At 42.7% G+C, this 26804-nt stretch overlaps 1 protein-coding gene across 3 annotated transcripts in view; it reads right to left on the bottom strand.

Annotated features, from left to right (window-relative positions):
• Positions 1–26804, bottom strand: part of RGL1 (ral guanine nucleotide dissociation stimulator like 1) — a 110946-nt gene that overhangs the window by 13234 nt on the left and 70908 nt on the right. For all 3 annotated transcript variants that reach the window (XR_008597019.1, XM_054979344.1, XM_054979345.1), the window contains exons 5-14: positions 22557–22741; positions 20092–20204; positions 16597–16812; positions 15177–15280; positions 13470–13554; positions 10476–10565; positions 5024–5110; positions 3518–3550; positions 2625–2746; positions 9–98 (exon numbers count right to left, since the gene is read on the bottom strand). Coding sequence is in view for 2 of the 3 variants with exons in the window: in XM_054979344.1 (XP_054835319.1) it covers positions 9–98; positions 2625–2746; positions 3518–3550; positions 5024–5110; positions 10476–10565; positions 13470–13554; positions 15177–15280; positions 16597–16812; positions 20092–20204; positions 22557–22741 (1125 nt within the window). In the remaining variant the exon portion in view is untranslated. The remainder of the gene's footprint in view (positions 1–8; positions 99–2624; positions 2747–3517; positions 3551–5023; positions 5111–10475; positions 10566–13469; positions 13555–15176; positions 15281–16596; positions 16813–20091; positions 20205–22556; positions 22742–26804) is intronic.

Raw genomic sequence — 26804 nt, 5'->3', positions numbered from 1 at the left:
ACACTCACAGGCTCAGCCGCTTCACCATGCTCTTCCGTGGTTTTGGCGATGTGGTCGTTGTGTCAACAGCTGCTTCAACCTCACAAGAAAGGGCATAGCTGTAAAATAGAGGCCGCCTTATCGTTATGACTAAATAAAATTCTGCTACCATGTAATAAAATCCAACAGTCTACAGGAAGGAGAACATTTTGGGTGACAGCTGTAAACCATATTGGGTGCCTGACTTCCAGTTCAACGATCTGTTAAAAATTAAGGAGCACCTTGTGTTGTTATATCCTCCCCTGCCCCCTCCACAGATATGCACTTGTTTATTAGCTAAAGAAAAACTGAAAATGTCCCATGTGTTATTATTGTCATCACGATAATGAAAACAAATAGGAACATTTGTCAGTATTTCCTATTCTGGCACCTGGCTGTCTGTCTTAGAAAGTTCAAGCTGCATCCATTCAAGTGGGAAGAGGAGTTGGTCAGGAAATAATAAAATGGACAGGAAACCTTTCCAAGCACCACAGTCAACCAAATGTGGCAACAGAAGATATATTTTCCCAATAGATTTTTTTCCTTCCACAGTATTTCCACGAAAGAAGCTCCTTCTAGATTCAATTTAAATTAGTATTCTAGCACTGTTCCCAGAGAAATTGCATTCACAGGTTCCAGCGCTAGGCAAATTTCATAGCTACTATGAGACCTATGTGAGAGAGTATGTGACTGATGTATTGTCGAAGGCTTTCACGGCCGGAGAACGATGGTTGTTGTGGGTTTTCCGGGCTGTATTGCCGTGGTCTTGGCATTGTAGTTCCTGACGTTTCGCCAGCAGCTGTGGCTGGCATCTTCAGAGGTGTAGCACCAAAAGACAGAGATCTCTCAGTGTCACAGTGTGGAAAAGAGAAGAGATGTAGGTCATTTGTATCTACTCAGGAGGGGTGGGGTTGAGCTGAGTCATCCTGTAAGAGTTTCCCAGGGTGTGGAATGCTAATGGCGGGAGGCTTCACTGTATCCTGAGGAGGTTCTTTTGCATATGGATTGGTACTTGATGTGCTAATCTTCTCTGCAGTATGTGACTGATTTGCTACTTTTGTTATGACGTAGGAAGTGTTGCTATTTAACTAGTATGAAGTTTTCTACTACACGCTTTAATGGTAAGTTCTAGCGCAAGCCTCTCTATAAATTCTGTATGCTCCCTGTAAGTATGATTATGTCGTTATGTTGCAGCACAAACATTTATCAGCGATACTAGGGACTGACCCAGGTGTCTTCTGCATGCAAAGCAGTTGCTCTACACTCAACCATCCATGGCCCTCACCCTTTCAGGTCCTCTTTAGTGAAAAGTAGAATGATTTCATCCCAGTTGGATGGGAAACAAAGATATTACAGCAGGAAATGTTTTACTTCTCAATGCCTATAAAACTGAGAGCCCTGTCAATCTGAATTTGGTTGAGGAGTACCAGCTCTGAAAACGTCATCCAAGTTGGGTAGTAAACAAAGAAGTTTTAGCCTAACAGTATATATTTACTAAGTGGAAAATGGAAAACAACATTCATAATGAGTGAAACAAATAAAATCTTAAAAACTTTACATCCCTGTTTTCTACCTTGTTTATTACAAGAAACTGATGACATTCCATCAACAAACATGAATCACTCTGTTCCATAACTATCCACCATATGGACGGTATTGTCTTATATATGCTGACTTCCTTCAGTTAAGCTGATTGCTTGCTAAGGGTTAGGAACGATCAGCTGATACTTTCCCAGTGGGTAATCTTGGATTTAACAAAGGAATGTTAATGTGTCCTAATGATTTAGAAGCCAACCTTCAGATGATTAGCTAAAAAACAAAAAGGAGGGAGGGGCAAAGGACCGGTCTGGATTGGAAAAGAGGAACTGGGGGTGCCTAGGGCACACCCTTAGGAGAAAGCTGCCACAAGCGGCTCTCCCCTAAGCCACCGCCTGCCAGAGGAGTGCTCATTTTGCTTCCATTGTGCTCTGCTTGTAATATTTGTTCAATTTATAAATTCACAAAGATACCGTAGGATCCAATGCTTTGGCACCCAGTGGAGTTCCAGTGGAGGATTGCCACTGGAACTTTCACTAACTGGTGAAGTGTGTGTGGGGGGGAGAGGGGGGGAGGAGTGTGATGGGGAATGTTCCTATAGCTATACACAACATAATCCCTGACTTGGATAGCCCAGGCAAGCCCAATCTCGTCAGATCTCAGAAGCTAAGCAGGATCAGGCTTTGTTTGTAATTAGTCAGGAGACCTGCAAAGAAGACTAGGGTTGCAGAGGCAGGCAATGACAAACTACCTCTGTTAGTCTCGTGCCTTGAAAACCCCACTGGGGCGGGGGGGGGGGGTGATCACCCAAGGCAGCTATGACTTGATGACACTTTCTGCCACATATACAACATAGGTACAAGAGCACACATACAGGAACCGGACAGGCACTATATTTGCATACATTTTAATCTTGAGATATCACATATTGATATTGTTTTACTCCATGTGCTTTTGTTAGTAGATCCTAAAGTTATTCTTTTCCTCATCATCTCAGATCAGGTGTGATAGTATCTTACTGAGTTTTGGAAGAGACCTCTCCCCATAACTGCAGAAAAGCTTTACCTCACCTCTCCTCCTCTGTTAAATGCCGCTGCCTCCTGAACCACTGGATGAATTTTCTGTCTGAAATCATGCAATAGCTGTTACAGGAGGATTGCAAGAGCTTAATTTGGGCGATTACTTCAAACTCCTAAGAAAGTAAGCAAGAGAATTAGAACTTTAATTAGGAAATAAAGCCAACGAAAGAAACAGTGTGACAGAACCAGTGGCTTACAGAGGTTAAAACCTGCACTGCAGATTCACCAAGAATTGCATTTCTACACATAGCTCAGTTTTGAATGGGGCTGAGAAGCTGTCATAACAACTGAATGGACTTGATGAGAATTCCTTGTCCCCCTCCCTGGCCAGGCATTAATTACAACAGGAGAATCGCCAGTCTTTCTAAGCTTCAGAACATTCCCCCTCCCCTCCCTCAAAGTTTCAAAAAACATCAGTCTGAGATCCTTTCAGTGAAAGATTGCTTACAGAGAATCATTTATTATAGGAATCACTCATAGACGAAGGCTTTACTCCAAGTTGTCAGTCAAAAATGATCAGCCTACCATGGTGCAGTTAAGTAATTGATCTTGTAGGTCACATCTTTAGATTATGATGTATACTTCAAAAGCTGTTTTTGCTGCCCCCTCCCCCTCTGAGCCTAAATGCCAAGATATTTCTAGCTTTAATGTCACCGCTGTGCATTGGGGGAGAAGCAACATCCAGCCACCCACATTGCATTCAAGAGCCAGGTTAGGAAAAGCTGCAACCTCCCCAGGTGTAGCTTATGTCTTGTGAGGCCAGCCTTGCCATAAGGGCAGGGAATCTTTTGAACATCCAGTTGTGCCTCCTTCTGAAGCCAGGAAATTAATCCCCAAAGTATGAATTGTGAATCATTAACATGTCAAAGAACAGGCAAGCTTACCCGCCTTCTCTTCTCAAAATTTATTAGCCCTCCCTGTAAGAAACAAAGAGTACAGAAACTAGTTTCAAAATCCACATGTTTGTACGACACCAGTTATATAACTTTAACAGGGAAAGTAAAAGTGCTTCCATTCAAAACAAGTGGAACAGTATCTATCCGCGCCTGTTGAAAGGATGACTCTTTCAAGGCTGGATTTCTATAATAGCATTCATTAATCTAAAACCCTGTTTTTGTATCTTTCAAGAAGCAGGCCAACTTTTGAAGATACCAACCAGTTGTGGCTCCCTGGCACTTCAAAAAGCATCCACTAAGTATTTAAAGACCCACATCTTACCTTCTCGCTTTGACCCTTTAAATACTGGTAAACACTCTCATACGTTCAGACCTATTCAATTCAATTCTCTTAGAAGTGTTCTTGTCATGACAGTGGGCCTGAAGACATTTTGTCAGCACCAGCACTTCCAGGCAGAGCCATAAATGCTGCTTGTGGTATTTCATGCCACTAGCATGGTGCGAATTGCAGTGGTAGTACATGCAGATCCTTCTGTGGAGATGCCAGTTCTTACAAGCAGCATCTCCACACAAAGAGAAGCCCAACTTCAGGCCTTCAAGCAGCCCTGCTACATTCACCCAAGTACTCATGCAGGGCCTGCTGTAAGGACAAACAGGTTCCTGTGGGTTTCCTGAACGCCAAACGAGGCCACAGCATTTTTATTTTAGATACTACGTTTTTCTGAAGCTCCACCCACCAAGCATTGACATTATTATTACAGCTGGGTAATTCACATACAACCTGAGTCTTTTCCAATTTTTGTGGGGCATAGTCACAATCTCTGAAAACCCGCGAACAGACTTAATTCATCCTTTTATCTGTCCACTGATCTCACACTTATCCTCTTGAATTCTGGAAAGCACTAGATAGTATTACTATCCAAAACTGTCCTTCTGGTCTTGAAGCAAAAATTCATATTAATTTGTTTTAGTAATGACGTCCACGTATGCCATATAGACAGTTCAGACCTAACTGAAGGTACAATCCAGCCAAAGTTCAGAATCAAAACTCCTTCCTAAATTCCCATACTTGTTCTCCTAAACTATGCTGCAGTTGCGGGCCTTGATTTTCTTTCAGAGTTGGAAAGTTGGTTTACAATTTAAACACTAGTAATGTTCATCAAAATACCTTCTCTCCCATCACAGTGTTAAAAACAAAGCATGTATTTTTGGAAAGCAATATATTGGGAGGTATTCTTTTAAAACAAACTCCATGTCAAAGCGACATTTGGTAGCAATCTTTATTCCCCAATAAAAATTCCATTCACTTCTACTTCTGAAATTCTTTTGCGAGGAGGGGGCAGGTCACTGACAGTGATAAAGATGCAGTAGGAAAATATAATAACAGCGGAACGACTGCTTGGAATGCTAAAAGAAAAAGAAAAAGAGGTCCAGTGGCACCATTGGAATTAAGTTCAGGGTGCCATTGCTCCCATTCAGTAGGCAGATTCCTACCTCAATGTAGTCTTGCAGGGCTGTGTCGAGCATCGTCAAGTCAGTCAGAAAAGTACCAAGGTAAGGAACGGTGCCCTGCATGACGCCCTGCACAGGAACAGATAGCAAACAGGTTAGACATCTTAGTGTAAATGAAATTATTGTCTGTTGGCTTTGGACCCATTTTCAAGTGCTAGTCATTTAAAGACCTAAAGTGGCCATATTGTTGTATCTAATTCTGAACTAGGCCCTACAGTGTGAATCAAAAAATCCACACAATGGAGCCAGGGATACACAGGGGAGATATATGAAATGGGGAAAACAGGAAGTTAGGTAGATGGGAGAGAAAAAAAGGGGAGGAGCTGCCAAGGAAAGAGAAGGCTGAAGACTGGGGAGGAAGATAAAGGCACGTAAGTAGGCTGGTAGGATGCGGGTGGATGGGAGGGAGGGAGAGAAGGATGGGGGAGACTATGGAGGCTGCCAGGCAAAAGGAAAAAAGACATAGTGTGGGAAGGGGGATACGGGGGGAAAGGATTCCCCCTCATGAATTCTCATATGTCCCCTGTTTATTTAATCTAGACTTTGATCGTTGAGAATCCTGAAGATGAATCTTGAGACAGGCAGAAAAAGACTGGGGATAGTCGACAAGCACATAAGGATGCAGAAGTTGATTGCTTCCTTCTCCTAGCTGCCTATTTGCTCATCTTCCAGCAGTCCACTTGACAGAAAGTCATCATTTTCTCAACTCATTAGCAAACAGCACTGCCGCATAGCTGCCATCCTTCTGAAACTACAGAAATAACTCTACTTAGACCCCTCCTGACAGTTTGCTATGCCACACTGAATTTCTACACAGAATGCTTTCTTTGCTGTGCTCAGGCTCAGTAATCAGCAAACAACATGGTTTACAAGAGTCTTGGCTGCAAAGGACGGGACACAGTAAACAGTCTCAAAAACGGTTCTGACATCATAACCAAAGCAGGCTGACAAAGGAAGGGCTCTTGTTGCCATGCACAAGCTGGACAACATAAGAGAGGCCATGCAAGAGCTCTCCAACACCACATTTTACCTTAGACCCTACCACAAATAAACTCATGAAGAATCTTCTCCTGTATATACAGGAACAAATCTACACAGAGATATCTCAAGAACCTTGGCAGCTAATCTTTTATTTACTTCTCAAAGCGCATAAACAATGCAATTCTGAGTATGGCATGATTTCTGGCATATTTGCTATCACAGTAGGGGTGTCTCGTTTAATGGACTCCATCCTTTGGCCCTATGCTTCTAAGGCCCCCAATTATTGGCCACTACTGACTTCAGTGAGGGAACTAAAATCTATTGACAATCCCCTAGAGAATACCTTCCTTGTTGCAATGGATACAGAAGCTGTGTATGCCAACATCACTCAGAATGATGGCCTACACACCATCAGGAATGTTGTCCTAGATGATATTAGAGACATCTTTCTATATAAAAGGCATGCTGTATTGGCGACAATGCACTTTTTATTGTGGTGCATGTGCGCAAGAGCACCAGGATAAAAAGTGTGTCGTGTCCAATGCAGCCTCCAGAGGGCACCGATGCGGCAGGACAGCCAGGCAAGATGGCCCACCCCTCCAGAGGGAGCCATGGTGGTGGGACGGCCAGGTGAGCCCACCTGCCCCTCCAGAAGGAGCCACAGCAGCGGGAAGCTCAGAGTTCCTGGGTTTTCTAGGGCCCTTTTTAAAAAAATAGGTTCTGTTGCTTGTTTAAAAATGAATACATTATTAAAATAATGCCCCTGCCTAGATCTTTCCGCTATATAATGAGTTTCAGAAAAGTACAATGTGAATAATAAATGAACTCTATAAAGCCTATAGTTCAATCTTATAAATATTAGTGAATTCAGATTTCTTGCAAGAGATGGGCCTTTGCCAGTTTGTATGAATTTAGCCACTGTCTTCTTTATTAGAAGAAAAAAGGTGATTATAAAATAAGTGGAGGATAATTGCTAACACCAATGAATCTTCCCCTCCCTTTTGTTCTGGTGACATAAAGAAATCAGCATTCATTAAAAAGGGGAAACTGTAGCAGAAAGGAAAGTAATACTCTTAGTGGAAATGTTCTAAATGTTCTAGTGTTCTAAAAGCACCAAGAAAACAGGAAAAGATTCTTGGGGCTTTTTTATGTTGAAGAGAAAAGAACAGGAACTGAGAGTGGAAAATCGCATGATGTTCCTTGAGGGGCACACCGTAGAGGTGGGATTCAAATATGAATGGGAACTTCCCCACCTCAGTTTTTTGCTGAGGAACACCAAAAATTTTTGCCACGAAACCTATTTGTTGCAGATGGTTTTAAGGCATATGGTAAAGCAGTGGTATACAGCCCATGGGCCAGGATTTTCGGGCGTGTCACAGAGACCCCACTGCTGGGTCATGAACCCCAACAAAGTTGCCTTTTTTGCTGCTGCATAGAGAACACAGATAATGAGAACGGCAGCCGAATAGTGCAGTGAGGTCACTCAGTGGTGAAGAGGAATCCTCCATGGCTCTGACCCTTGATTTGTTGGGTGCTGTGGTAACTTCCTGGTGCTTGGATTGCACTTCCTGTTCCTGGCTCTTTCCGTCTGTTGCCATATTCCTGGCCTTGACGTCAATTAGGTCATTAATCTGGCTCCCCTTTGTCCTGTCACATGCCTCTTGCGATGTGTTGTCATAAGCTTGCAGATTAGGGGTCTCAAGCTCAATGGGTTCTAGGTTTGGATTGGGTAAAGATCACTGTTCTAGGGTGCACACCGTCCAAATCTCTCATCTCAGTGTTTACTGGTTGGTTGAAAATGTATATCCCATCCTTCAGCTCTCAAGGTCAACCATAGCATAATAAAATATAAGAAATACCACACAAACACCCGGTACTACAATGCACAGTTTGTTCAATTTATTTGCCTAGTTTCAAATCCTGAGAACCTAGGAATCTTCATCCTTGTATAAAGTTGCGGCAAACTGAGGAGAAAGAGAGTGTGTTCCACAGGCAAATCTGCTCAGGTCCTGCCCCTGGACCAACTGTGTACCAAGACACTTAACACTAGGCACATTGTTGCAAGACCAACATAGCTTGCTGCCACGCTCTCAAATTTCACAGCACTCACAGCCCTCCTCCCCCCAGGATGACTCGTGCCCCCCACCTGTATCAGGTACTAAACGGTATCCACAGGAGCCAGTAGATCTGGAGGCAATGTTTTCCATTAAATGAGAGCAGAACTACAAGTGACAAAAGGCACACGTTGGACACTTGTCAGCTTCCCTCAAGTTTCGATGGGAAATGTAGGCAGCTTGGTGGAATGTTGGACAAGTGACAGTTGAAAAGTCCTTTGGACAGCAGTCGGAGAGCCAAGCTGCAAGACCAGGATGCCTACATTTCCCATCAAAACTTGAGGGAAGCTGACAAGTGTCCAACCTGTGCCTTTTGTCACTTGTAGTTCCGCTCTGAGTTAGACACACTATAGTGTTTTTTCCAGAGAGCTGAAGATGAAAAGAGCTGGCAGACATACCGTCAGATAATTCTGACATTCCCTCCATCTTCTTTTTCTTTCTTTCTGAAAAGTAGCTTTGGAAGAGGACCAGGAGAGCATGAAGAAGGGTGTGAGAGAGGTGTTGTCCTTTTTAATTTTTGTCCTGTCCAAGTCACCCTCCTACATTCATTTTTCTACCAGTGATTTGAAACACCATGGTGGGGTGGGGGAGGGGGTAGAAACTAGCAGGAAAATGGCATTTAGTGGTTCCCCACTTTCTCAGTCTCCCCCAAAGCTTCTTTTCTGAGGTGGAGGCGAAGCGCCACAACAAGCGCCAAGCCTCTAATACACACATTTGTGCCTAAGGTGTAGTTAACTCAGCACTTCACAGGTTTTGCAAGCTTTTATAGAGCTTTTAAAACTTGTCAGATCAGAGACCACAATGGGAAATAGAAATAAACACGTACATCACTGGAAGCAATCAATTCAACTCCTCCAAAAACTATTGTCTGTTTTTAGTCACAGAGGAACAAGCCCACTAGGACAAAAAGAAGCTGCACGCATTTAAAGGCCAGGACTCTCCTAGAAGCCTGCATTTGTATTATAGCCCCATAATCTTGGTCAAAGCCCTCCTAACATTGTTTTCATTCCTACTGGCATTCTGTTTTCTTCTGGGACAATTTCTAGTTCAATCAGTGCTGCCGTTTCTTCTTGTGCTGAGATTTCCCTGCTCCTTTTCCAGACAGTGTGCAGTGTGCTATTGAATATAGGACAGGTAGGATGAACCGACATCTGCCAGACAGCAACAAACAGAGGGCCAGATAGAAGATTCCTAAACTGATCTTGGCTGTGAAGTCAGACTGTCCTACAGAGACACCTGTATCACTCGGTCCATATACAGATATGATGCCTAACCATCGTTTGCATTCTTTGATCATCATTAAGCATGACATCTAAATAGTGAGCCATAGTTGAGAAAGTGAAACTGGTCTGAAGGAGGCTTACACTAACCACAGCTCGCAATTACAATAGCATATGGTAAACTGTAGCTAGGACGGGTTCCCTTCCTCTCTAGCCCCTCCCTCACAAGCAGGATCTTAGCCAGGGTGGGGCTGATGAGTTCTCCGCCTCACCAGGAGCACTACTTAGGTATGCTTTTTTATATATTAAAAACGTTATTTAAAATTTGGAACACGACAGCTTCTGCTGCAAGAATGAGAATGTTTTCAGAACCAAAAAAAATTCTGGAAGGGATGGTGGTCCGGTAGTAAAAATATGTCCCTTGAATGCCAAAAGTCCAAAGCTCTATCCTTAGCTTCACCGGTGAAAAGGATCAGGTACTAGATGGTGTGGAAGACCTCTTGATAGATTTTTCAAATAAGTACTATGTAAATGTGTGTGGAGAGGGGAGTTCATTATAAGATTATAAACTCTCCTTGGCTTCAACATATCAGTTCTTATTCACCTTAAATCTGACACTATCTTTTGATTAAAGTTTGCCCACAATAGACGTATCTGTTGGTTACGAGGAAAACACCAATTCTTTGGGGCTCAGAAATGCCACTTGGAAATACGGCAGCCTTATGTAGCATGGAAAGCTGACCACAGCCCTATTTGCAAAGTGACTTATACTTTCCCTCAGTGTTTCCCTGCATGGGGCTCCAAAGGGGGGGGAGGGTGAAATGGTAAGTTTTGGACCCAGGGTTAGGATAACTAACTCTTGCTATTCCTAATCACATTTAAGTGATATGGGCTGGAGCCCTTCCACTCACAGAGATGTTTTCCTTCAGCACAGAGGGTTGTTCCCTATGGAAAAGCATCCAAAAGTATGTCTGCATTGAGGCAAGGTGTGTTCTAAAACCGTGAGGCAACATAAAGCAGCAATCTGTTTTCATATTTTTTGGAGACAAGAGCAGCTTCTGGTCTGGACAATAATTCCTTAATATCCTGATTTCCTCAAAGATGAAGTTAAGAACTCACCATATCTTTCTGCAATTGAAGCCGCCTCTGAGTTCTCTTCTGGTTCTCTTTCACGCTGCTGTCCAAATTTGCAAATTTAGAAGTTCCTTCCTGTGGGTTGGTGAAAAGGCCAAATAATGGAAGATACTAAGGAACATCCTGCCAAACATTTTCTCTACCAACAGCAAACTATACGCCCTTTTCTCCAGTCCAGAAAACATGTGGTTCATGTTCCTACTTAAAGAGAAATGGCGGGGGGGGGGGAATAGTTCAAGCTTCCGCATATGCTGGCATTGTGGAGAATGCCTGTGCCAAAATGCCAAAAGCAGAGTGCTTACAAAATACTTCTGGTTCAGTCAAAAAGTACTGCCAACATCTGGACTTCCCTGAATCAAGCATATCTGGAGTACAACTTTCTCATTTTTAGACAATTAATGGCCTTTTTGTCCTTAACTTTCAAAATGTATGTTGTTAATAAACAGTTATGTAATGCTCTGATGTTTTTCTAATTCGCTTGAATCAGGGGTATTATGACTAATCTCTTTGCTTTGCTGACTAACAAGGAGACAGTCAGGAAATGAGAATGTTTGTTTCAACATTCCAGCAACCCAGGCCTTGGAGACTGCTTTTCCCAATAACTTTATGAATGGGGGCCATATTTCACAACACTATTGGGTCTTCTGGCACAGAGTAATTAACCTATTGCCACTATTCACTGGGCAACTTTTAGCCACAATTGCAGAGGTCAGCAATTTGACACAGCTTCTCAAGTGCCCTCCCCAAAAAACAATGGTTTGGCCTCTCTTCCATTTTTTTCCACAGTGAAGACTAGTTGAAAGCATTCATTTAGCTTTTCTGCAATCTCCATATTCTTCTTTTTTCCTTTCGTACTTTTGCTGTCTAAAGACCTTAATGCCTCCATAGTTGGTTTTTAGCTCCTGACATTTTAAAAAATTGTTTGTTTGTTTATTCTTTTAGCAATTTTCTCCCTAAATTCCTTCTTTGCTTGTTATATCATCAAATGATATTTGTTTTACCCAGGTTTGATTTTTCGCTATTCCCTCATTTGGGCAAGATTTCTGTCAATTAATAAAAGCCTTCTTGCCTTGTACGGATTCATTGATCTTGCTAGTTAATCACACACACTGTCATTCTCTTAAATTTTTTTAATCTTTCTAATCTGTAGTATACGTTTTATCTGATCAGCTATTACAGAGGGTTGAAATAATGTCTAAACTTTCTGAAGAGATATGACCTTCTTGACTGCCCTGTTCAACTTCATTTTAACTAATCTTATTTTTGAGAAATTCTCTCTTCTGTAATGCTATGAGGTTGTGCTGGGCGTTCAGAGCAATTTTCCATTTACATATATGTTGAATTTGACAGTTTTGAGTCATTGTTCCCAAGTGTCCCAGTGACACAATACCTCTAGATCCCTGACATTACTCATAGTCAGCTTCTGTCTCAATTGGAGGGTATGGAATGTTCAGATTATTCTTCCTGAGAGATGAGTTATCTCTTCTAAGCTCCTGTTGGCTTTCCTCCACAAATCAGTTTTGAAAGCTTAACTTTGACTGTTGTGATTTTTAATGTTAACTGTTTATTTGTTTTAATTTTTTTTTTGTTCAGATGAAGGAAGTCTATATTGTATAGGCTCAGCTTCTTCCATAACAGTTCCCCAGAACCCTTTCTCCCAACACCGTTTTCCAACTCCAGAAGCCCTGAAAATCTGCCTGTCTAGCTAGCCCTGGATACAGAACAGGGAGCATGTGCAGCAAGCTACTTTGGACTTCAACTATTTAAATTTGATTTCCAGGATCTTGTGACTACATATCCCAACAGTGTTGGGGCTGCCAAGGACTTGAACTCTGACTTTCCCTCCACCATACACTATCTTATTTTCAGCATGATATGTCCACAAACCTCACAAAGCACAAGCCAGTCGCAAACTCATCTCTTTATGTTCCTAACCAAGGAATCTCCCACCGTGAGAATTCTATACCCACTCATCCTCCAGAAGTACCACCTAATTGTGTTGGAACATATGGGATCATTGTAAAGGAGTGTTCTCCCCTTCCCAGAATGACGCCCTCCTTCGTCCACCACAGCTGAGGCACTGTCATACATAGAGAATAGACTCTCTCTACAATTTCCTTGAAGGGCTGGTTGATGTTCATCTCTGCCTCCCTCAGCGTTTTCAGTCCTCAAGGAAATGAGCATGTACCATGACCACTGAGCCGGGAGATCAGTGCCTAAAAGTCTTCTCTATCCAGCTGTCAGAGACTCTTATACCAAGCACCATGAGTAAAACACTGGATAGCTTCCAAGTCCTGCTGGCTTTTTTTCTTCATTATCTTTTAAATGTTGGTATTTCTTTCATCTGAGTTCCTGGGCCAAATATGGTTCCCAGGGAAGTGCAATCTGGTGCCTGTTATTAACTCAAAAGCGAAAATTGTGCCTACAGGATTTACCAGCAGACCACACTGTGGTGTACTAGATTGAAGCCTTGGCCCATCTACCACCACCCCTCATTCCTACATTGGTCACCCAGCAGTGCTCGCTGCTGAAAAAAGACCCTACTTCTTCATAGTAATAGATTCTTATAAATAGCTGCCTATTGTGACACTTCTACTAACAGATGTGGTTGAGATTTACTTGGTGGGTTGTATTTTAAAAAAACAAAAACAAGAGCAACAACTGCAGCAGCAGCAGCAGCCCCTTACTGTTTGCTTTTGCAGCTGTGAATTGCTAGAATTTTCCTGACAGAATAGCCAAAAAGTTCAAAGAGAAGCAAAAGGACTGACTGGGTTATATACAGCAGCACCCAGAACTTTGCTTAGCTGAGGTGCCTAGCAGTCCTGTAGACAGTTTCAAAGGATTTCTACTACTTTTTACTTGTGAATGAGAGACACCAACTTGGTGGAGATTCTTTAGAGACAAAGCTGAATGCACTGTTTGTAAGATACAAAAAGTGAAGAACCATCGCAGCATTAATATACATCTGCGGCTTCTCACCTTCATTAGCAACTCCCGGCTTGTCAAATAGTTGTCGTGGTCTGAGAAAATTTCCGACAGTTCTTCAAACATCAACATTTTGTCCCTGCACAGTGGAGAAGTGGAGAGAATTGCAGGCTACCTGGCATACTGAAACAAACCACCACCTAATTTGTTTGGCTGGTTGTATGGTCTTACTGCTTTTTAGTCAGGATTCAAGGCTGGTGTTGAACCGGTGACCCAGAGCCTGGGTGTCCAGTGGCTAGTAACCAACCATCTGTGCCTGGATGGCCCATGGAGTTCTGTTTGTATAGGCCCTTCTGACCCTTGGAAAGATAATTCCTAGGATCATGGGAGCTGTGCAGAGAAATAGCCATGTGAATTGGGCAGGGAGGGGCTAGAGTAAAGAAAGAGATAAGGGGATGAAATCACCCCCTACCCTCAGTGGGGTGCTTGCAGAAAAGGGAGGGGAAGCAATTTCACCCCTCGTCCCTCCAGCCCCCAACCTGCATAGATATTTCTCCATGTGGGTGCAGTCACCCTGGGAATGATCTTTCTGAGGTTCGGATGGAGTTAGAGGAACAGAAGGGAATGAGGGACACTCTACATTCCATGCACTGAGACATGGATACAAGCCAGCCACCACTCTGCTAAAACAGAGACCAGCTACAGGCAGGTACTGAAGCCGGTCAGGTAATACCTGGGCTGGGTGGGTCTAGGCTTCCCTGACAACCTAAGCAACGAGGAGATCTGTTCCTGCTGGCTACATGTGTCTTCTGCCTCCTTTCTCCCATCCCATCGACTGGCACCATTTTCCAATGCGTGTACTATGCCAATAAAGGTTATTGGAATTGGAATTGGTTTACTGGGTCTTTGGTGTTCAAAGTGTGTTTCTATGGCTTCCCGCCTCTCCCTGTGATTGTAGTTCTATATGTAGTTTTAGAGTTGCTTCATATCTTTTATCACTAGTTAATATAATTTTATACCGCTTATATTGTTTTCTTTATTTATTGTACTTCATTTCTATCCCACCTTTCTCCCCAATGGGGACCCAAAGCCACTTATATCATTCTCCTGTCCTCCATTCCCACCCCCCTTACAACTACCCTGTGAGGTAGGTTAGGCTAAGACTATGATACTGGCCCAAGGTCACCCAGCAAGCTTCCACAACAGAGTGGGGAACTGAACCTGGGTCTCTCAGATCCTAGTCCGTCACTCTAGCCACTACACCACACTTGCTCTTCTTTTAACATATTGTAATTAGCTTCATTTACACAGATAGGAAGCATATATGGTTTTTTAAATAAACAAATGCATTACTCAATACAGGAACTTGGTTTGACTATTCCTGTCTAAGAATTCCTATGATCTTAGCCCCAGAGCACAACACTCAGGGAATCAGCAGAATAACTGTTATAAACAGGGCTTTTTTTCAGCTGGAACGCGGTGGAACGGAGTTCCGGAACCTCTTGAAAATGGTCACATGGGCTGGTGGCCCCGCCCCCTGATCTCCAGACAGAGGGGAGTTGAGATTGCCCTCCGCGCCACACGGCGCGGAGGGCAATCTCAACTCCCCTCTGTCTGGAGATCGGGGCGGGGCCACCAGCCCATGTGACTATTTTCTCCGAGGGCAACCCACTGAGTTCCACCACCTCTTTTCCCAGAAAAAAAGCCCTGGTTATAAATAACATAAATAAATATATCTCCATTGAAAGGAGAAAGTCTTACTTTGCGACACACGCCCATGTCTTCTTTAAGCGATAGATGGAGTTGGACTGCAGAGCTGAAACAATGGCCCTCAAAGAGGAAAAATTCTTCAGGATCCTACATTCCTGAAAAACAAATTATTAAGAGGAGTCAAATATGAATATTCAACAAACCAACCAGTGTTTTATGGGTGTCACAGCTGCCATAAATTCTTACGGCTAAAAACCACCTGAACAAATATTGAGAAAAAAGTCTGCCTTACTCTTCCCAGTCTCTGAAAACATGTTCTATCGGTTTTGGCGCTTTATTCTTGTTTTCTTCACTTTTATCTTTGTTTTCTTGTGCTGACGGTGTTGATTCAGTTCTTTACTTCCCTGTTTAAGTGCTAGAGGAGGGGGGGCCTTTGAAGCCAAACTGAAGGGAATTAAAACTTGAACACTTAAAAAACATGTTGCCACTACTATAGCCAAACCTCTTCCCCCTCAGTTACAAGGAAAACAGCTTTGAAAGCTCCCATGTTACTTGGAGCCGTTCATGTACAGAAGGCTCTGGACATAGAAAGGAGGGGGTATGTTGGCAACAGAAAGAGAAAAATTGGTTAACAAATGCAAACAGCGAACTTCTGTTGGTGCTGCTGACCAGGAAAAGAGCATGACGATTTAAGCAGAACTTTAGACTGCTAAAATTTACAAGTCACTGGGTTTTGTTTACTAAAAGTAACAGAAACGAAGCTTCGATCTACAGTAATGGAAAGGATCTTCCCCCAGCAGAGTAGGACTTCCTCACCTTCCTCTGCAGCCCCAAATGCCCTTCCTCAATTCTGCTATGAAGGGACAGCCCCCACCATCCATCCACCCCCCTCCCCCGGAACATGAGGGAAAATTAGAGGTCTAAAGCAGGACGGGGAAGCATTGAAAACCACCCCTCTTCTGTTAATAGATTTTTTCCCCATTGGATTCAATCTCATGTCTCTTGTATGCGGATGGTTTTTATCAGCTGTGACAGGAAAAGGAATGGCTACAGTTTTGACAGACAGTGCTAAGGACAGTGGTCCTAGGATGCACTCATTGCAATGTGCTTTTGCAGGAGAGTTTCCTAGTGGACACTTGAGTGTTGTGGTTAAAACTCTGAGTGTGAACCAGGAAGACATGGATCTATGCTCAGCCAGAAAACTCATTAAGTGTCCTTAAGCCACCGGTTGCTATCTTTCAGCCTAATCTACCTCACAGGTTTTTTTAGGAGGATTGATCTATCTTGACCTCCTTGTAGGACATAAATGTAATTATTAACATCAAAAAGCTACTCTAAGGCCCAGGAGTAGAAACCAGGGTTAGCGGCTGCCACAAACAATTAATCTGGAACCATTTCGATGGTGTGTTTTGTAATTATCCTTTTTCTTTGGAAGTTCAAGGAATCAAAATGGAGCAAAACGGCTGTTTACATGCGCAATATTGATCCACTTCTCGAGGATCTTGGCTCGCTGCTGCGTCTTCAGCTCCTTGCCATTCAGGATGGTTCTGATGACACATTTGGTCACGGCATTGAACTGCGCAATGGTGGCTCTGATGGTGGGGGCTAAGTGCTTGTTTTCTTTCTTATCCCTCCGAGACCAGATGCAACCCAAACAGTGATGCGGTACCACTCTCTTAAACAGTTTCTGGAAGAACAATCACACAAGAAGGCAATCAACAAGAGCACCCTCAATGTTCTGTTAGAAGTATTGTCCTGTATCCCACCACACAACTCAGCAAAGTTTTCAGCGTTCCTCAGAGGGAAGCAGCTCTTCGGCAAATGAAGCACTCCCTTCAGAAGAAGGCTCCCTAAACGGGAAGGAAAGTTGGAAGCTTTGCTGAACAACATACAGGCCACTGTGTCAAATACATATCTGTGCAGCAGGCATTTCCAAAAATCCTCACAGCAGAGGCACATTTCCATCCTGATGTAAAACTGAAGGCACACAGAAGTCTTCGATTTATTTTTATTTTTCCTCCCAATGGAAAACAATTTGGGAATTATAGCTATACTGTGAAACCTAAGAAAAGTGTCATACAAACAGGTGAGCATAAACACTTTTATGCATGTCTCCAGATACAAATCTACGTGCTTTTCGTTTACCTTACATTTAATCTTTTAGCATTTTACTAAAGATAAGGCATGACTCTTCCTTTATTAACTCAACCTCAGAATATCATGGCCACTTGGGCTGCAGTCCTTTATAGGGAAAAATCATGCATTCTGCCTGAACTCTGTTTTGCAGCTTGCACAGCATTTTCCACTGTCAGAAACAAATCCCTATAAGGAGCTTGATTCCTTACCGGTGGGAATTCCTACTCCAAACGTAGATGGAGTTTGAGCTGGTTGTCCCCACTTTCCATCTCTTTCCTTTGGCATGACACCCTTAGTTTAATTTTTTTCTCCTTACTTTTTAAATCTCATTTACACCATTGTTAGATAAGTGGCTTATTTATTGAATCTGCAATCTCATAGGTAAGCTGATTTCTTTCTGAAACTTGATAGCATCAATTGAATAACCCAACAGCTAAAATACCATTAATAATTCTGAGTTGTATCCACTAGCATAGAAAAGAGAGAAGCCAAACTGTTTTTGTATGGAATCAAATAAATATTTACAACCTGCATTAGCAGACCAGACATCTGGCAGTCTGTTTTCATAAAAACCCTGTCCGATTTCAGAAACCATTTAATGCTCCCAGTTGGCTATCCATGAGTGGAGTTTGTTCATGTGTTGAGTGCTGGTAAATTATCTAAATAGTGTAACTGTACAGAAGGAAACAAGAGAACCTCTCGTTCATTGTTCCCACCCCAAATCAAGCAATTTTGGAAGCAAGGGGTGTTATCAGTTATGCCCATGCACAACACCGATAATTTCTGATGTGTGGATTTTCAGTCTGTGTGTATTTAAGCAATGCAAAATTTAAACTCCTCAGCCTACAATCCACTTGTTCCACCTGAGGGTATACACTTAAATATATACATTAAAATAACCATTTCAGGCAGCCACCATTATGAAGCATTTCTGAGCATATCGTCAAAGATATGTAGAACTTTTTTGACCATGAATATTAAGAAGGTGATATTTAACCAGCTGGACAATTTCCTTCAGAAAAAGAGTTTTGATTAGAAGATATTTAAACATCATACCAAACACTCAACTAAGGAAAGATAACAAGGATCGCTATGGTTTAGTATAATATCTGGAATGATTAACTATGGTTTGCAGTAAGGCAACAAATCAGAATCAAAAAGCATGGTGTAAAGTGGGTTTTCATACCATGGTTTAGCTTGATGTATGAACACGACAAATGACAGTTATGGCCAGTTTGGTGTAGTGGTTAAGAGCACAGGACTCTAATCTGGAGAGCCAGGTTTGATTCCCCACTCCTCCACTTGAAGCCAGCTGGGTGACCTTGGGTCAGTCACTTAAGAGTGGCAGGACTCTAATCTGGAGAGCCAGGTTTGATTCCCTACTCCTCCACTTGAAGCCAGCTGGGTGACTTTGGGCCAGTCATGGCTCTCTGGAACTCTCTCAGCCCCACCCACCTCACAGGGTGTTTTGTTGACGGGATAATAATGACATACTTTGTAAACCGCTCTGAATGGGCATTAAGTTGTCCTGAAGGGTGGTACATAAATCGAATGTTGTTGTTGTTTCAGAAGTTACCTGCACCACTGAAATGGGAGTGTGCCGAGTAGATAGGAAATAAAAGCAGACAAGTAACTCTAAACTATAGCAAACCTATATATTTGAATGCTGAAAATAAGATTTGGGAGCTGAATGGTAGCACAGATGGTCATCTGGCATGGTACCTGACCTGAGCTCATTTTCTTCCGTAGCTGCTGCTTTCTTACATGCTTTTGCAGATGTTTCTCTTCGGACGCTGCAGTGTCTCTTTGGACACTGGAACTCACCAGTATTGAGTGACTGGATTAGTTTAAATTAATTTATTAAATTGCAGGCTAAGTCATTTTCAGCTACTGCCTACACTCCCTGCCACTGCTTGTCAGCCGCCAGATACTGTCAAATATTGACGTGGCTGTTTATCAAATGTAACTATTACTGCATGACAGCTCTCAGCTGCTGTTGAAATACTGACTGCTCCTACAGGGAGTGGGAAGAACTTAGTTTGGCACTCTGAATTCTTTGGAGGAGGGTGATATAAAATATAATAGATGTAAAGATATATAGAATTTTAAAAAAATTGTATATCAGCCAAATATTTGGAGAATATTTGCCACTGAAGCTTGCAGGGAAGAATATTAAGGCGGTAACTTCTGCTTCATTTCAAGCAGCAAAGAAAAGCATAATTATCTCATCATGCACTAAATGACATACTGGATGAGCAATGAAGTCATCTGTCAAGCTATTACCATACAATCTGGTTAAACATCTAGGAATATATGAAGCCACTCTGCAAAGTCATACCAAGATCAGTTTTCTCTGCTCTGACTGGCAACGGCTATCCAGAGTCTTGGGAAGAGGTCAATCACAGCACCTACTCCCCGCCAGTCATTTTAACTGAAGTTAATGGGGACTGAACCTAGAACCTTCTGCAACCAAAGCCAATATTCTGCCAACGAGCCACAGCTCCGCCAGGCAAGGATCAACTCCTCCTGCATTTTAATAAGAAGCAGGAGCACTTGAAGGCTGAAGCAAAATAAAGGCAACTGAGTAGACAATACTAACTGTGAGGGACCAATGGACTGATTATGTATAAGGCAGCTTCATGTATATCAGACTGCAAGTCCAGTCACAAACCCGTGACCTGACATATGTTAGCTGTATTATGTAGCTTTGCCCTGAGAGAGCACCAGAGACTTACAGTATCACTGCAGTGTTTATTTTCTATAAAGGATACAGGCTGAATATAGTGGAAGCAAATAGTAAGGGTATCCAAGTAAGTGTATTCTTACTTACGGCATCCATGTAGGTTAGCTGTTCTGCCACAAGGTCCTCCGGGAAAGAAGAGAACTCTTCCGATCCACCAATCTCCATTCTTTCCTCAAGGGCAAGAGTGTCATAGATCCCAACTACCACAACATAATACTATTGTTAGAACAGACAAAAATATACTTTTTGACATTTTATTAAAGCATGTGTGAGTTTCTTGTAATGCTAGAAAGCCCTACTGAGCTGAACGCTATGCTGAAACATAGAGGATGTGAATAGTTTCAGCCAATGAAAGATCCAAGGGTTGCAGGCAAGCTAAGTTCCCAACTGCATGTAAAAAGGACCCCCGTTCTTAAGCAAAAAGCTCTAAATTACGATGAGCTGTGGTTTGTGTTTTAAACAATGGTGAGTGCAAGCCATTGTTTGGCATTTAAATGACACCTTACTTGCATAGAGAGGCATTTTCACACAATGATCTCGCTTCTTCTTAAACACATGCACCGTCTTCCTATCAGATTTTGCTCCATTAGTGTTTAACTGTACATGGAGTGTACAACATCTTGTTTTGCATCACTAGCATGTGGGAAGCCTGAAGCTCTGAAGGGGGGTGGGAGAGGCAGAAAGAGTGTGAGTCCCTGAACCAGAACATCTTGAATCATTAGGACAAATGCCTCCTTCCAGTGCGCAGAACATGGGCTGGCTCTGTCGGTGCTGTACTGCCTTAACTGGTAGTGCTATTTAAAAGTTTTGAAATGTTTAATTAGTTAAACAGCTTCTATTAATGAACCACACAATATGCATCATGGGGAAAATATGACTATTTCAACAGACATAAAGGCAAACATAAACAGTTTCTGTGGTCCCCAAAGCTATCCTTCATGCATTCAAGATTTAGATCCATTTTTGCTCATTAAAGTATCTGCAACTGAGGAACTAAATACGGATTCTGCACTTGCCAAGCCTCTGTACCTTGGAGATTCTGTGAGAACCACCACTCCTCCTGTGAAGGTCTAATTATAGAACTCAGTATCTAGACTTTCTTTGTTTGGTCTGCTGGGATCAACTCCAGAAAAGAACACAGTGAGAAACAAACAAACAACTCGTGGACATGGGCAATTTTTTAAATGAAAGGAAGCATTTAGGTCCCATGCAGCAAGCTTTTGGTGGCGGAGTAAATTAATTTGGGAACAAGTCTGATTAAATCATAATTTCTGAAACTCCCAAGTAGGTGATGTTTAACATGGAAAAGAATCACTGATCTTTACAGCATTCTTCTGTTCTCTGGCATTATCGCTTCCTGTCCTTTTCCTATGGTTATTCCACGAAAGCTGGCTATGGATATTATTACGTTCATTTCACACCGGTTCCAATAGCCTTCCAGCGATGCTAATTACGCCCAAAGGAAACATTCTGTCTTGGGAGTGGGGAAGGGCAATTTATCAGACTTGTCAACGCACACAACATTCCACTGTCACTACTGTTCACAATCGTTTAGTGGCTCTTTGACCCGGTAAACGTAAATTTTCCCATTGTCCTTGTATGTCAGCACTTCAGCCACTCAGATAGGAAAAAACAGCCACAGACACTTCCCTTTGTCTCAACAGCTAAGGAACAAAATTTCATGACATAAATGCTGCAATCCCAAAAAGCCTGTTTGGTCACAGGAAAGTCAAAATAGCTCTCTATTTTAGAAGTGAAAAAACATCAGATGAGGGAACTACTATGGGCTTACTTTGAAGATTTGCACGTTCCCAGCCATTAATAATAACAATTAACGCTACAGTCATTGCAACAACTTCAATGTTCAATAGTGTTTTAGAAATGCCAGCATTTAACTTTCAGAGAGAAGCACTAAACGTGACTTGGCAGCAGGGCTGGCACACCCATTGAGGCAGGTCCGGCCCCCACCTCGAGTACTGAGGCGGGCACCGGGGGTGGAGGCGTGTGCCACGGAGCTGGCATGCCTGGCCCACAGCTGCTGCAGCCGGCCAGCCCCGCGCCACTGCCACTGCCGCCAACAACACACGCTCCTGGCTGGTCGCAGCAGCCGCAGGCCAGGCACGGCAGGTGTCCTGGGCAATGTGCGGAACCTCCCCAGCCACCTGGGAGCACGGGCAGCCTCTGCGCACCATCCCAGCCACCCGCTGGCCAATGGGGCTGGCTTGCTGCATGATGATGTCACATGCAGTGATGTCATCACGCAGTCTGGGGGCGTGTGTGTGCACATAGGGGCAGCCGCGGGTGCCAGAAACCCTGGCGCTGCCCCTGCTTGGCAGTCATATTTGGATTTTTAACCCAGTAAACCAGAGCAAGAATAGACAACTGGTTGGTTCACCAAGCACACAGTTCAGTCCACAATCCACTGTGCTCGATTACACCATTTAACCAAATCGATAGTGGAGTGTTATGAGTTGAAGCAGTCCAAAGACATGCTGCATATGAGTTCAAGAACTTTTTTAGTATTCTGCAACAACAGGAGATAATATGCTTACTGTCATTGGCCAGATCTTGTTTCTGAAATTGCTCCAACAGGTGTCGCGCCCTTCTTTCTGGGTCTGACCCTGGCATGACCCGTGTCAGATAATCCAACAGTTTCTGCAAACAAAGGTAATGGGGTGGCTCCTGGAAGTCTTCGGAGCACTGGTCTAACCAGGCTCTTAGGATAGAGGCTATTGCACTGGGGAGAAAAAAACCACACATATTGTGAAAAGCTGGATACATCACAGGGTCTCAAACTATATTCCAGTGAGGCTCAGCCTCAGTTGTGTTATGTGCCATCAAGTCACTTCCAACTTATACCTCCACATATTCAATTAAGGAGGAAATCTCTGTTGTTCCAAGACAATGATCCAGAGGGGGTATGCCTTGCTAGGCAGACCCCATCAGAAGGTTTGGAGATTTTAAAAGCAGAGATCTAAAACAAATCCTTTACTCCAAATTAGTTATCAGTGTTATCTTCTCAGAACTTCTGACAGGCTGCCCTGCAGTGGCTAAGATTCATTTAAAAATAGTTTGAAGATCTCGTAATTCAAGCAGGCATGTCTAAATTTTTTAAAAATGTGAGAAGCACCCCATCATAGTATGCAATCACATTTTCTCATGAGTAGATTGATTCCAGCCATATAGAATTGTAGATTTCAACAGAAACCATTGATAGGGCGGTAACATAAACATACCTTATAATTTAAGAGTACAAACCCGAGGATACAGTTGCAGTTGTAAATCACATTATTTGTGTTTCAATGCCACATATACAAAGAAATAAGATATAAATATTTGGAATGACAAGGATCTACTAGTTAGTCCAGCAAACTATCAAATTTCCATTAGTTAATAGATAAACGGTCTCATTTATATTTGCGGCTACAAATTCATGGCAATTTTTAAGATTTTTTTTTAATGACAATTCATTATGTCTCTCTTCCTATCATAATCACCACCAGTATTCCTTACATAAAATATCCAAAAGGTTTTTGTAGTATACATTTCCCAACATCTCCGGATGACTTAAAAGAAGAACATAACCTTTTAATCAGACAAATATGCAGCCTGTACATCTGCAGATTCTCTGCACAAGTGTAGATTGTCTAATATTGTACACAGATTAGAGATAGGCATGAACTGGGGGGGAAATGAACCATATGGTTTGTGGTTCGTCACGTTTCACAAACCACAAACTTTCACGAACTTGCCCCAGTTTGTGAACCACTTTGTTTGGTTCATGAAAATGTCACTTCTGGGTCAGAAGAAGGTCTGCAGAAAGCCTCCCGTTGCCTAAGAAACTGATTGATCAGCACCAGGCTGTCTGCAGGGACAAACCGAAAAACCAAACGAACTGGCCTAAAGTTCGTGGTGGTTTGTCAGAAATGGGCTCTGACAAACTGCTGGTTCGTGAATAGAGGTGGGTACGATCCAAAAAAAATACCGATCAAGCTGTTCGTGGATCCATGCTAGCGACGACCCCAGATCACCGATCCACACCAAACAAATCCTGTTTCCGATCGGGGATCAGGGAGGCCAAAGCGGAGGGACGCCCCCCACACACACTTAGAGCAGAGGGGGGGAGTTTTTAACCTGGCGACGAGCCGCCTCCCTGAGGGGAGGAGACGTTTTCACACACACACACACTTAAGAGCAGAGGGGGGGGGAAGTTTTTAACCCGTCCCTGCCTCTCCAAATAGAGAGAGACACCCCATCAACATGTTTCAGCCAGCTTTTTAAAAAAAAGCAGGGATAGAATCCTCCATTCCTCCCCACCCGATTTTAAAAGCAAGCAGCCAGTCTTCCAAAAGCATATTTTAAACAGGAAGAAAGTAAAACCAGGATCCACACGGATCCTCACGGATCCTATGGTTTTTTAAATAGGAAAAACACAAATGAAACATCAAATCACATATCACAGCCAGGTCCACAGACTGAAATATAAAAAACACAGATCCAAAAATATTTGGCGCTGCCACGGTGAAAAAACATGAATCTGAGACACGGCTCCTCATGAATTCATATGATTTTTACATTGAAACAAAACAAAAGGCTGTCATATTTTAGATCTTTTGGTCCTGTCTGTGGCATTGGACATGATCTGGGACAGTATACTGGATTTTGGGTGGCCCCATGTAAAAATCAAGAGGATCCATGAGGATCCATGCTTTTGAACCATGTTTTTGCACCGTGGCGCTGCCACAAAGCAGTGGATGAATGATTTTTTTGGCCCCATTTGTGGCAATGGACATGATCTGGGATTGTATGGTAGATGTTGGGTGGCCCCATGTAAAAATCAAGAGGATCCATGCGGATCCGTGCTTTTTTAGCATGTTTTTGTGCCGTGGCAGCGCCACGGATTAGTGGACGCATGATTGTTTTGTTGCTGTCTGTAGACTAGGACATGATCTATAATATGACAGCCTTTTTGTTTTGTTTTGTTTCAATATAAAAATCATATGAATTCATGAGGATCCATTTAAAAGCATCTGGATCCAGCTTTTACCCACTCCCTTTTAAACACACACACAGAGCCTTGAATGAGGATTTCCCACAAAATACAGTGTTTTAAAAGCAGGTTAAAAACAGAGAGTGACAGACAGAAAAACAGCCATTCCGCCTACAAAGCCCCGTTTTTTAAAAAAGCAAAAAACATTTGGAGTGCCCGTGGTGGCTACAGAACACCCCCTTCCCCCTCCCTCCCCTCTCTTCTCCCAAATGGTGATGCGTTGCTGGCTGCTCCGTGGTTGGAAGGAAGCCCTGCTGATCAAGGAAAGCTGGGCTTCCATTCGCGTTTCCAGGGCGACAGAAGGAGGGCAAACACAGTTCAGGCATTCCCCTGGCTCCGTTGCCCCAGGAATAGATTACTGGTGCCTGAGTGTCTGCAATCCCGAACAGAAACCGATTGAGCCGATCAAGCCCCAAACAAGCAAACCTCCGACCGCAGGATTGGTTGCTGTGGACAGCACTGATTAGCTGAGTCCCGATGGCGCGAACACCATTATCGGTTTTTTTTTCAAATCGTAATGCTGATCGTGCCCATCTCTATTCGTGAACCATGAACCAACCTGGTTCATGACGAATTTTGGTTTGTATTTTGGTTTGTGCCTACCTCTGACACAGATCTATAAAAGCATATTTATACTATAGACTGAAACTTGTTCAATGGTCATTCCCTTTCTGTAGAGTATATTAGGAACTGTAATTAGGTAGGGAGCGTGAACTTCTAAATAGGTTCCTAAATGCTATTTCCACTGTAGAGGGTGGCACTGAAATAACTTCTTATTCCATTCTTAAGCAAAATTAAATTTTAAGCCGTACTGTGATGCTGCATACAACCTTCTTTTAGTTCACCCGCTTACCCAGCTCATCTCTATGATTTAGAAGCTGAATCTCATGTTAGATAACAAATGCAGGCTTGCCCAAGGTTTCTCATAGGTAAAGTTTAATCCCTTCCTGTGTAAAAAATAATAATAATGGATTATGTGCACAGTTACATACAGTAAGTGCCCATAACTGAAGCGGAAAGACAGGCTGTTCTTGCTATTCTTAGACAGGAAACGTAAGGGTTTTTTTTAAAAGAAAAAACAACCATGCAAACTCAGTAGTTGTAAATATTTTAAGCTCAACAGCTCACCTCCAAAGATATAAGCATCATAAAAGATGGCAGAGAAGTGCTAGTCAAACAAGAGGCATTTACTAGTAATAGGATGGGAAGCGTGCATTCCTAAGCAGCAAGTAACCAGAGGGAGTGACTTAACTTTTGCTCTCTGTCTAAACTCCAGAACTCATCAGATTGCATTCTAAGTACATATGCCAGAAATGGGGATGAAAGGAAAGTTTCCCTTCCAAGTTCCAGATTGCATATCATACAAGGGAGGGCCCTGGCTACAGCCAGAGGGCAAGACTATCGAAGTATGGCCATACTTTGAGATACTCAAAACTCTTTCCCTGAATTTTTCAATTTTCATATTAAAAAAGGAAAGAGAAAGGAAGATTCTGACCTTTTATGGAAACGAAAGGGAGAAAAATGGCAGTATTCTTAGCAAGGATTTATCTTCCAGAGCACCTGGGAAGAATGTGACCTGTATATTTTGCCTGCTCTTGCCAATGAGTGCCAAGGCACTGCAACTAATAATAATAAGCACTTGGGACATCATTTTATTTAAAAAAATTAAACTGTTCAAGTTTAAACACACGAGATTACTAGCATTTATGCTTCTGCTGCTTCACACTTAGGATGGTTCGTAAAGCATCCT

This window comes from Eublepharis macularius, chromosome 5, assembly GCF_028583425.1.
Source record: "Eublepharis macularius isolate TG4126 chromosome 5, MPM_Emac_v1.0, whole genome shotgun sequence".
NCBI lineage: Eukaryota > Metazoa > Chordata > Lepidosauria > Squamata > Eublepharidae > Eublepharis > Eublepharis macularius.
This window is presented reverse-complemented; position numbering and strand designations above follow the sequence as displayed.